At 38.4% G+C, this 12,843-nt stretch overlaps 1 protein-coding gene across 10 annotated transcripts in view; it reads left to right on the plus strand.

The window, feature by feature from the left end:
• The window catches only part of RASAL2 (RAS protein activator like 2), a 392,695-nt gene that overhangs the window by 351,136 nt on the left and 28,716 nt on the right, over nucleotides 1-12,843 (plus strand). For all 10 annotated transcript variants that reach the window (XM_027975906.2, XM_027975907.2, XM_015099332.3 and 7 more), the window contains 4 exons: nucleotides 255-353; nucleotides 904-1,458; nucleotides 3,599-3,743; nucleotides 12,274-12,418. In XM_027975906.2, the coding sequence (XP_027831707.1) occupies nucleotides 255-353; nucleotides 904-1,458; nucleotides 3,599-3,743; nucleotides 12,274-12,418 (944 nt within the window). The remainder of the gene's footprint in view (nucleotides 1-254; nucleotides 354-903; nucleotides 1,459-3,598; nucleotides 3,744-12,273; nucleotides 12,419-12,843) is intronic.

A 12,843-nucleotide genomic window follows, 5' to 3' on the forward strand; every position in this document is an offset into this window, starting at 1 on the left:
TTCAGTTCTTAAGCTGAATTCTCAGTGACCTTTGTCCTTACCTGGAGAGGAGTATAGACGCTAAGTAGATAACAAAGCAAAAAGTCAATGTAGGTGCACACATAGCTATCACAAAACCAGCAAATATCATTTTGGTTACCGTGTAGTATCATTTGGGTTCATAGCATATCCCTAACTCTTTGATACACACCTAGGAAGATAGAGCCCCCAAGCCCTAGGTTTCCTTTTCCTTATCTCTGATCTTTATGTTGAAGGTTACCTACTTAAGTGGAAGTAAATGCTTCAGTTGTAACTCTGCTTCAGAGAGAGATAAGTGGATGGAAAACCTTCGTAGGACAGTTCAACCAAATAAGGTAAGAGTGGCTTTGAATGTCCAAAAAACTGTATAACTCTATAAGCAGTAAGTTGATTGAAGGGAAACACAGTAATATTAATAATACCCTAAATTTTATAGAATTTTTAAACACAAACGTGTTTCATTATTTTGTGCTCAGAATGATCTTACTGCAGATAGTATCATGATTTTATCAGTGTGGATAAGAAGACTCAGAGAAGTTACTTGACTAAGTGAGACCGGAGTACAATACACAATAGAAATGGGACTAGAACACAGATTTCGTAATTGCTTACATACCTCTATCTTATTTGCAGAAAGCTAATCCAGTTGACATAAGACTGGCTATACGAGAATTTCCATTACGGGATGTTATTTCTTTAACCCAAGTGAAATAGAATGTTTGTGGCTCTCTAAGGGCTTGCTGTTATCTTGAATGATGAGATAGCAATCCCCTTCATTATTTTATGAGTGCCCTTAATGAAGTACATAGTATCACTTACTTTAAGAGGAAAATGTTGTCTTTCTGGGATTTTGGCTCTCAAACACAACTTTGTTACTTTTTATAGGACAATTGTAGACGAGCTGAAAATGTTCTCCGTTTATGGATTATTGAAGCCAAGGACCTTGCCCCTAAAAAGAAATATTTCTGTGAACTGTGCCTTGATGATACCCTCTTTGCTCGTACAACCAGCAAGACCAAAGCAGACAATATTTTCTGGGGTGAACATTTTGAGTTCTACAGCCTTCCACCTCTTCATAGCATCACAGTTCACATTTATAAAGATGTGGAAAAAAAGAAGAAAAAAGACAAGAATAATTATGTAGGGCTAGTCAACATCCCCACTGCCAGTGTGACTGGTCGCCAGTTTGTAGAAAAGTGGTACCCAGTGAGTACACCTACACCCAACAAAGGAAAGACAGGAGGACCTTCTATTCGAATTAAATCACGTTTCCAAACCATCACCATTCTGCCTATGGAGCAATACAAAGAGTTTGCAGAATTTGTCACCAGCAACTATACCATGTTATGTTCTGTTCTTGAACCAGTAATCAGTGTGAGAAATAAAGAAGAACTAGCCTGTGCCTTAGTGCACATTCTTCAAAGCACTGGAAGGGCCAAGGTAAGTAGAAAGGGAGGTTGCATTGCCCAGAAAGGAAACCTATTATTGGTTCTTAGATTCAGAAAAAGTGGAGATGATAAAATTAAAGTAAAATGAAGAATCTAACAAGTATTTATTTAAAGTTTATTTGCACGAAATATAGATAGTACTGCTAGCTCTTTATCGCCGAACAAAATAAATGGCAGGACTGGTCTAATAATCCCATTGTGTACAAGATTATTTCTGTTTAGTTCCAAAGTGTGTTGTGTGATTGTTTTATTCCACACTATATTTTAAATTAAGATTGACTGATGACTATATATATCACCTAGTCACAGAAGGAAGTATTCCTGAATCAGGTTGGTCACTAGCAAGAGTCTTCATGAGATTAATGTCTGAATTTAGAATTAAAATACCAAGGGATGTTATTGTTAGCTGTCTCATAATAGCCTTACCTCAGTTCATCCTGGATAAAAGTAAAAATCTAGAAAGATAGAGAAATACACTAATTGTATCAAGAACACTAAACAATTGATAGAGTCCTTGATCAGCCTGAACTGTGGTAATTATCACCTCTGCAAGGCATGTTCACTGAACTAGACTAAAGTCTGCATTATATTATATGCAAATTGATCATGGTAAAATTGTATTTTAGATCTAGAGGAGTTCACAGCTAGAATTATTTAGAACCGAACAATAAAGTATTTTTAACATTTATTGATACATATCAGAATATATCAATATATTCAATATTTAGTTCCTTATTTAATTGCCCTCCTATTGATTGTCCTTTTAGTGGTTGAATTTATTAGTGATAATTTTGAGCTTTCTGGTTTTAAAAGAAATCATTGAAATTTTGAGTCTTATCTTTGAAATTGTATGGATATGTTCTTTTTGTGCTTCATTTGCTTGAGGTTCAAGGATATATGTAGGATTTTTTAACAGCTTTATTGAGGTACAATTTACGTATTATAAACCAAATCTATTTAAAGGGAAAAATTCAATGAGTTTTGACAGTTTATGTACCGTGGAAACCACAGCAGTCAAGATGCAGAGTGTTAGCATCACCCCCAGGTTGCTTCCTGTCCCTGAGCATAAGAGTTTTAGTAGGGATTCCTAAGTCTACAACTCTTTTACCCTGATGAAAAAAATCCCAGGGTGAACCTCATTAATATTAAAATACTTAATTTTAAAATAAATCAGCATATTCCCTCTGTTTTTTATTTTGGACACTTTGAAATATCCAGTAAATATATACTATTCAAAATATATGACATTATCAGATTTCAAATTGAATAATGAACGCTTAAGACTGTTGAGAAATGAAGCAGCTATTTCTTAAGGGCCTCATTTCTCCTTATGCCTTCCTTCAGTATGGATGAGTAGACGGATGGATGAATGGATGGCTGGAGATATATACATACATAATTCACATAGCAAATGAGTTTAGATGTTTAGTTTAAGAAATTTCATGCTGATACTATGGACCAATTTGTAACTATTTTATACTGAACACCTAATATGTGTCAGAAACTGTTAAATGCTGAAATATAGAGGTGAACAAAAATAGACACTGTCTTTGGTCTCATGGGGCTCACAGTCTCTGGGGAAAACAGATATTAGTAAAATAATTACAGAAATGTGTGATTACAGTGAGAAGTGCAGATTTGTAAAAAGATGCATGGTGCCACAAGAATGTGGATTAAGGGGTCCTGACTAATGGAGTTCAAGGCAGTGTTGGTCAGACAAGGCTTCACTGAGGAAACGAGGCGCAAACTAAAATCCAAAGGATCCAAGGAATTAACTCCATAGAAATGGAGGCGGAGCAAGGGTGGGAGTGAAGCAGCACTGAGAACAGCATTTGCAAAACACTCTGTGGTGAACAGACAACGTTGTGTGTTAGAGGCTTGCAGGCCATGTGCAGGATGATAGTGCTTATCCGATGCAATGAAAAACCTTCGAAGGAATTTTTAACGTAAGGTTGGTAAGTTGGTAACACTTCAAGTTTTATGCTGGCTGACCTTTTCCCTTCAAATGAATCTGGTAGATTTAGTTTTAAAGCAGCATTCCCAGGATGTCTGACATTTCATCAGTCTCTCCTAACATGTAGTATTTATTCACATTCAGTTGCTTTCTGCCTGATTGAACATTATTCTACCAGGATTTTCTGACGGACTTGGTGATGTCTGAGGTGGATCGTTGTGGAGAACATGATGTCTTGATCTTCAGAGAGAACACCATTGCCACCAAATCCATTGAGGAATACCTCAAGTTAGTGGGACAACAGTATCTTCACGATGCACTGGGTATGGAGAAGGAAAACATCTCTATTCTTTCTCTTTTGATTTTTAGGTTATTTCACCCTCACGAAACAACCAACTGGAACTCAAATTCTGAACGTTATTTAGTTCCTACTGATTAAAGTGTTAAAATTGGAGTTTCAATTGTAGGAAGTGTCTGCAGTACTCAGCAGGGGAGGAATAGAAGATCTGTTTCTTATACCATGTACCATGAGAAAACTCATGAGCACAGGCAGCTACCCCCATGCCCTCAAGTTCCTGAGATTCTGAGACATACAGTGATGTTAGTAATGAGATGTTACATCTAGTTGATCTGTTTCCTCTGAAGTCTTGGGTATTTATATCATGATATATTGGGTTGGCCAAAAGGTTCATTTGGGTTTTTCCATACCATCTTATGGAAAAACGACAACAGACTTTTTGGCCAACCCAATAAATACATTACCTAAGTTTTGAAAGTGTTAACATTTGTTATCATGCATCAGTTCAGTCGATTCAGTTCAGTTGCTCAGTCGTGTCCAACTGTTTGCAACCCCATGAATCGCAGCACGCCAGGCCTCCCTGTCCATCACCAACTCCCGGAGTTCACTCAGACTCACGTCCATCGAGTCCTTGATGCCATCCAGCCATCTCATCCTTGGTCGTCCTCTTCTCCTCCTGCTTCCAGTCCCTCCCATAATCAGAGTCTTTTCCAATGAGTTAACGCTTCGCATCAGGTGGCCAAAGTACTGGAGCTTCAGCTTTAGCATCATTCCTTCCAAAGAAATCCCAGGGTTGATCTCCTTCAGAATGGACTGGTTGGATCTCCTTGCAGTCCAAGGGACTCTCAAGAGTCTTCTCCAAACCACAGTTCAAATGCATCAATTCTTTGGCGCTCAGCCTTCTTCACAGTCCAACTCTCACATCCATACATGACCACAGGAAAAACCATAGCCTTGACTAGACGGACCTTAGTCGGCAAAGTAATGTCTCTGCTTTTGAATATGCTATCTAGGTTGGTCATAACTTTTCTCCCAAGGGGTAAGCGTCTTTTAATTTCATGGCTGCAGTCACCATCTGCAGTGATTTGGGAGCCCCAAAAAATAGTCTGACACTGTTTCCACTGTTTCCCCATCTATTTCCCATGAAGTGATGGGACCGGATGCCATGATCTTCATTTTCTGAATGCTGAGCTTTAAGCCAACTTTTTCACTCTCCTCTTTCACTTTCATCAAGAGGCTTTTTAGTTCCTCTTGGTGTCATCTGCATATCTGAGGTTATTGATATTTCTCCCAGCAATCTTGATTCCAGCTTGTGTTTCTTCCAGTCCAGCATTTCTCATGATGTACTCTGCATAGAAGTTAAATAAGCAGGGTGACAATATACAACCTTGACGTACTCCTTTTCCTATTTGGAACCAGTCTGTTGTTCCATGTCCAGTTCTAACTGTTGCTTCCTGACCTGCATACAGATTTCTCAAGAGGCAGGTTAGGTGGTCTGGTATTCCCATCTCTTTCAGAATTTTCCACAGTTTATTGTGATCCACACAGTCAAAGGCTTTGGCATAGTCAATAAAGCAGAAATAGATGTTTTTCTGGAACTCTCTTGCTTTTTCCATGATCCAGTGGATGTTGGCAATTTGATCTCTGGTTCCTCTGCCTTTTCTAAAACCAGCTTGAACATCAGGAAGTTCACGGTTCACATATTGCTGAAGCCTGGCTTGGAGAATTTTGAGCATTACTTTACTAGCATGTGAGATGAGTACAATTGTGCGGTAGTTTGAGCATTCTTTGGCATTGCCTTTCTTTGGAATCGGAATGAAAACTGACCTTTTCCAGTCCTGTGGCCACTGCTGAGTTTCCCAAACTTGCTGGCATATTGAGTGCAGCACTTTCACAGCATCATCTTTCAGGATTTGAAACAGCTGAACTGGAATTCCATCACCTCCACTAGCTTTGTTCGTAGTGATGCTTTCTAAGGCCCACTTGACTTCACTTTCCAAGATGTCTGGCTCTAGATTAGTGATCACATCATCATGATTATCTGGGTCGTGAAGATCTTTTTTGTACAGTTCTTCCGTGTATTCTTGCCACCTCTTCCTAATATCTTCTGCTTCTGTTAGGTCCATACCATTTCTGTCCTTTATCGAGCCCATCTTTGCATGAAATGTTCCCTTGGTATCTCTAATTTTCTTGAAGAGGTCTCTAGTCTTTCCCATTCTGTTCTTTTCCTCTATTTCTTTGCATTGATTGCTGAAGAAGGCTTTCTTATCTCTTCTTGCTATTCTTTGGAACTCTGTATTCAGATGCTTATATCTTTCCTTTTCTCCTTTGCTTTTCACCTCTCTTCTTTTCACAGCTATTTGTAAGGCCTCCCCAGACAGCCATTTTGCTTTTTTGCATTTCTTTTCAATGGGGATGGTCTTGATCCCTGTCTCCTGTACAGTGTCACGAACCTCATTCCATAGTTCATCAGGCACTCTATCAATCAGATCTAGGCCCTTAAATCTATTTCTCACTTCTACTGTATAATCATAAGGGATTTGATTTAGGTCATAGCTGAATGGTCTAGCGGTTTTCCCTATTTTCTTCAATTTGAGTCTGAATTTGGTAATAAGGAGTTCATGATCTGAGCCACAATCAGCTCCCTGTCTTGTTTTTGCTGACTGTATAGAGCTTCTCCATCTCTGGCTGCAAAGAATATAATTAATCTGATTTCGGTGTTCACCATCTGGTGATGTCCATGTGTAGAGTCTTCTCTTGTGTTGTTGGAAGAGGGTGTTTGCTATGACCAGTGCATTTTCTTGGCAAAACTCTATTAGTCTTTGCCCTGCTTCATTCCACATTCCAAGGCCAAATTTGCCTGTTATTCCAGGTGTTTCTTGACTTCCTATTTTTGCATTCCAGTCCCCTATAATGAAAAGGACATCTTTTTTGGGTGTTAGTTCTAAAAGGTCTTGTAGGTCTTCATAAAACTGTTGAACTTCAGTTTCTTCAGCGTTACTGGTTGGGGCATAGACTTGGATAACTGTGATATTGAATGGTTTGCCTTGGAGATGAACAGAGATCATTCTGTTGTTTTTGAGACTGCATCCAAGTACTGCATTTCGGACTCTTTTGTTGACCATGATGGCTACTCCATTTCTTCTGAGGGATTCCTGCCCGCAATAGTACATATAATGGTCATCTGAGTTAAATTCAGCCATTCCAGTCCATTTTAGTTTGCTGATGATGCATCAGGAACGGAGAAAGTCCTGCCAGTTCCCACGACTCCCAGTTTCTGCCTTCAAGACCTACGGAATTTTTCATGACAACTGAGTTTTCTCCAATCAGTGGTTCTTACTGACTGGGTCACCCACTTACAGCTCCATGTTTGGTTATAAACTTCAGGTGTTACCACTAGAGTAAGGCACTGTGCTTGGCACTTCAATGTACATTATGATAAAGCAGGCGTGAGTTCCTTTTATGTCCCCAGTGCTTCATACAGAATGTAGAACAGCATTGTCCTAAAGAAACTTAATGTGAATCACATGTAATTTATACTTTCTAGTAGTCACAGTATTAAAAAGGGGCAAGAGAAACAGGTAAATTTAATTCCAATAACATTTTATTCAAACCAGTATATCCAAATATTATTTAATATATCATCAATATAAGAAATATGAACAAAATACTTTACTTTTTTCATGCTTTTTGAAATTATGTGTATTTTATCTACATTTATTGCATGGTCAGTTATGCAGTAGCCACATTTCAAGTGCTCAATAGTCACATGTGACTGTCAAGAGTAGACAGGTGTGTGTTGAAGGCAAGAAATAAGACTGAATGAGGTAATCACCAGTGAGGTAATAGGACTTGGCAACTCTTCAGTTTGTGGGAATGGGGCAGGGTGTGGTAGGGGAGGAGATCAAATATTACAGTGAATTTGGGGCCTTTGCAAGTGACAAGAAAGATGATGAGATTCTTAACAGAAAGAGAACATAAAAGGAGTATGCTCGGAAGAATGAGAAATGATATTTCACTTCACATGTATTTAACTTGAAGTTCAAGTGGGAAGTCCCGGGGGTTCTAGGTAGAACATCCCAAGACTTCTGTCTAGCTGGCTGGTGGAAGTTTAGGACTAAGTTACCCATGTGGGAGGAAATCAGTGAAACTACCAGATCACAGGAAGAAGAGAATAGGGCCAAAGACAGATCCTACAGTGTTCCTGGCTTACGGTGTAGAAGGAAGCAGAGGAATGAGAGAAGGGGTTGGAGATAGAGGAAGTGTGCATACCCATGCCAAAAACAAAGAAGAGGAAGGAAAAGAGTCTTAGACACCAAGAGGAAAAAAGCATTAAGAGAGTCAGCGATTAAGGAAGGTAAAGATTCAAAGAGAAACATGGCTGTTGGTTTTGCTCATTAGTGATGCCTGGGATTGTTCTCAGGAGCCAGGTCACAGGAGGTGAAAAGTGCATGACTGCTTGAGAAACAGCAGGTAAACACTGTGTTGGACTGTGAGTGCTGAACTCACTGTAGTAGCAGTCAGTTCCTACTCTGGAGAAGGAAATTTTTTCTTCTCCTGCTTCCTATCTTCATTTTTTTTTTAAGTTATATGCTTTAGTTTAAGATCTAATGGGAATTTAGAAGAATGGCAAAAAGGGACTTTCATTGACATTAGGGAAGGTACAGAATCAGTCTTACATAAAAAGCTTATTACAGTCATATCATGAATTATATATAATAGTTTGCTTTAATGATTTGCACCACCTTATAAAAAGCAATAATGATGCATCTCAAACAGTATTCTCTATTCTGGGGAGATAAAGAGGTAGATATTTGTTGACCATCTACTGCTTAAATATTCATATGCCACCATTCAATGTACTAACCAGGATTTCCAAATGAAATAATTCCTGAAGTGAAAAGGAGAGACAAGTCCTTTGATAGAACAGTTAATAATTAAATATCTGATTGGCTCATTGAGATATGAAAATCCAGTGAGCAGGGGAAGAAATTCACGTAACCCCACAAAGATCTCTATTATCATTTTTGTAACCCAAGAGCAAGGGCTAGGGTGGTAAAAATTACTGCTGCTTCCAAGACACAAGCAAAATTAATTAGTAAGCTTCTTCAGGACAGAGATGCTGCTCTCTTCTCTCCATCTAACTCCCCATATTTCTAGTTAGCCTTTTAATCCTAAATTCTTGATAGCTAATTTTTCTCCTGTATTTTATTTTTTTATGACAAATTCTGTTTTGAAAACAGTTTACAGAATATGTCTTAGCACCAGTGTAAATTAAGACTTATTTTATATGGTTCAAAATAGTAATAAGTGATTTTCCAAAAGTAACCCTGAAGAAGTGCAAAAATTTCAGTTCCCTTAGAAAGATTGTTTTTTTCATCATAGGATACTGTACTTGCTACAATAGGAACCTCTAATCATACAATTAAATAAGACTTCATGGTAAGTTTTAAATAAAAAGACTTCACGGTGAAGTCTTAGTAAAACCAAAAAATCACATTAATAAGTACAGCTGAGCACTCTGAATAATTCAAGTTTTACTGTATTTCATACACTTTGGGCAAAAAAAACAAAAGAAAAATAGATGTTATTTGCAGACTGCCTGAAGAATGCTTAGAGAAAACTGAGTTAAAAGTTGCCAATCAAATTAAAGAATATCTGCCTGCTTTTTAGCCAGTGTTCATTTATCTTGATTAAGAACATTAATGTTGGTAGCATAGACTCTGCCTCAGTTAGAGTTAAATCTTTCATCCATTAACCCCTTTTACTTTTCTAATTGAAATCAGATTTCGTGTGGATGTCCTGTGACACACAGGAAACACCATCTTCTGTGACATACAGAAAAGGCTCTAAAATGGCCTGATTTTCACCATTGATGGCGGAGGCAAATTTCCTTTTAACAATAATATGTCCGTACCTATTGGCTTATTTCGACACATGAAATTTGGGTGCTAGATAGTAATGAGATAATGAAATATTACAGAATGTTGTAGAAAGAAAGTGAAAGTGAAGTCGCTCAGTCATGTCTGACTCTTTGCAGTCCCGTGGACTGTAGCCCACCAGGCTCCTCTGTCCATGGGATTCTCCAGGCAAGAATACTGGAGTGGGTTGCCATTTCCTTCTCCAGGGGATCTTCCCAACCCAGGGATCGAACCCAGGTCTCCTGCATTGCAGGCAGACGCTTTAACCTCTGACAAACTCAAATTTAAACATTTAAACACCCTTCCTCTTTGTCCCTAGTTGTCCCGTTCCACCCCACCCTCCACCCCGCCCTACCCTGCCAAGGCCAGAGAGCAGACATGAAAGGATTAAATCTGTCTCAATAATTTGTGATCAGCTAAACAGCCTCTAGGTGCAGACCTATAAAAGTTCACTTTTCAATGTGGTACTTTCCACACTATCAGACACATAGGTTATAGTTTCAAAAGTGAAAAGAGTTTTCTCAATTTCAGAGGATTTTAAATATAATCAGGTAAAAGGAAAAAAACTTTAGACAATCAATTTACTTCCAGACCCTTGAGTTATTTATTTGGTTCTTTTTTTGAAGGAAAAGAGAAAAATACTCTCAAAATTCACAAGTTATTATTAGTATTATTTCCCCAGAATAGGTACAGCTCATTAAGCTGAATATTAATGACACAAATTTAGAGGCAGATTGATTTTTACATCAAGTATTTGACATTGATGACTTAGTTTTAAATTCCAGTACTCTTTAAATGAGGTGAAATCTGTGGGCGCACAGAGCCTCTCAGGTGAGAGCTGGTAAACAATTTAAAAGCCTTTTTACTAACTTTGGTTTTTTTCACTTGATGAAAAGTTATTTTAAAACTACAAAGTGTGTACATAACACTTACTGTGGGGGCCCCTATTAAGTACCCAGGCACCATATTAGACACTTTTCATGCCCTGTTCCTCACCACAGCTCCAGCAGATTGGAGTTCTTAACACTATTTCCCAAATAAGGCACCCGAAACTCAGACCAGTTAAGTAAATTTTCAGGCCGCCCACAGTTGGTTAAGTGATGAGTCCAGGATTTGACCCTAGATCTGTCTGGTTGCACAGCCTTTAATTTTTCTCTGCACTGCTTTCTTTTCTGTGCATCATTTAAATTTCTGTCCTCCAAGCATTTTACTTCCAAATAATCACTTCTCATCCTCTTATCACAGCTATTTTTTTTAATCTTTCATTTACCTTAGTACTAGCCATTTTGATAGAAAATACTCTTTGTTATTGCTTCTGCTTCTTAATTTTTTTGTAGAAATTACTGTTCACTTCCATGATATCTATTAGTAACTAGCCTGAACTTCAGTTACTATGAGCAGATTTGGAAGGAGCTTTGAAAGATCTACTCCTTTTTCATAAAGACGTATTAAAAAAAAGAAAATCATACTACCATCTCTGACAACTATTTTTTGAGCTCCTGCAATGCTTTAGAGGAGAAGGCAATGGCGACCCACTCCAGTACTCTTGCCTGGAGAATCCCATGGACGGAGGAGCCTGGTAGGCTGCAGTCCATGGGGTCACGAAGAGTCGGACATGACTGAGCAACTTCACTTTCACTTTTCACTTTCACACATTGGAGAAGGAAATGGCAACCCACTCCAGTGTTCTTGCCTGGAGAATCCCAGGGATGGAGGAGCCTGGTGGGCTGCCATCTATGGGGTTGCACAGATTCGGACACGACTGAAGCGACTTAACAGCAGCAGCAGCAGCAATGCTTTGGGAGCTATTTCATAGGCTTGGGATTTAAACTTGAATAGAACCCAGTCCCTGATCTTCAGTGGTATTCATCCCGAAGATGAGGCAAGTGTATGAACAAGTAAGCACAAAATAGCACGAAGCATAGAACAGAACAGATACAAGGTATGGTTCATAAAGGAGGATAAACAGATTAGGTAAAGATTTGCTCTTTCAGGAAATACTGGGCATATCTCTACAAAGGATAAGATATATGAACAGGGCATCTAAACTAAATTTATTTGGAAAAACATCCAAATTATATAAAGAGATGCTGTGCTGTGTGCTATGTTGAATTACTATCCCCATTAGGAGAGGTGGACCTAGAAACCCTTACTTGAATCTGAGTTTGGCACTCAGTTTGGCACCAGTATTAGCCCTTAAAAGCATAGGTGGGCTATTTATTCAGACCTGGGGTATTTATTCTTCTAAAATAGTAACAACATTATTCAAAAGGTAGAGAGGTCTTTAATGAGTTCCTGCTAATTGAATATATTTGTGGTTTCAGATAAAAGATGTAAAGTTGTAGCACTTTTTAAAGTAGTTTCATTATTCTTTTTATAAATATCATGATGACAGTGTTAATGAGTGCTGTTTTTCCACTTCCAGGATAAGGAAAATAAACATGACATGTAGGAGGTGGTAAATCTTAGATTCCAAAGCAATAGCCTTTTCTGAACAGTCTTGTGCCCTCCGTGTCAGGCACCAGAAAGAGTTCCTATTACACATTTTAGTACAGAAATCCTAAATTCTTTTGTGCTATTCAGGAAAACACTATTTATAGTTATCCGATCCATCATCTTCTCTTCTTCAAATAGGGGAGTTCATCAAAGCTTTGTATGAGTCAGATGAAAACTGTGAAGTCGATCCCAGCAAATGTTCATCCAGTGAACTTCTGGACCATCAGAGCAACCTGAAAATGTGCTGTGAGCTGGCTTTCTGCAAGATCATCAACTCTTACTGGTGAGCCGCTATCAGTGCTTCATTCCCTGCTTATGGAACTTGACTTTTTTCCATATGAAAGTTATCACAGTGTTAACTGCGATTTCCCAACCAGAGGAAGAGAAGTTAAAAGTTTCCCTAATACAGTTTTGTCTAAAATCTAAACCTATATTGTAAGAAGTCCCCCTGAACTATCCACATAAATGTAATCTTTCCCCAGAATATTAACACCACATCCTCGAATACCAAAAGTACTTTAAGAATTTTTAAAACATATTTACTAGTGTCAAACAGATGCGTTCTGATCACTATTCTCACCAGCAGTCGAAGAGATTTTAGAAGACTTGTGATGAGCGGTCTGTAGAGAGATTACACTGAGCTAGAGTAAACCAGATGGGTTAGTCAGGAGCTGCATGCCATCTTCCCACTTTGCAAAACCTAGTTTA

This window comes from Ovis aries, chromosome 12, assembly GCF_016772045.2.
Source record: "Ovis aries strain OAR_USU_Benz2616 breed Rambouillet chromosome 12, ARS-UI_Ramb_v3.0, whole genome shotgun sequence".
NCBI lineage: Eukaryota > Metazoa > Chordata > Mammalia > Artiodactyla > Bovidae > Ovis > Ovis aries.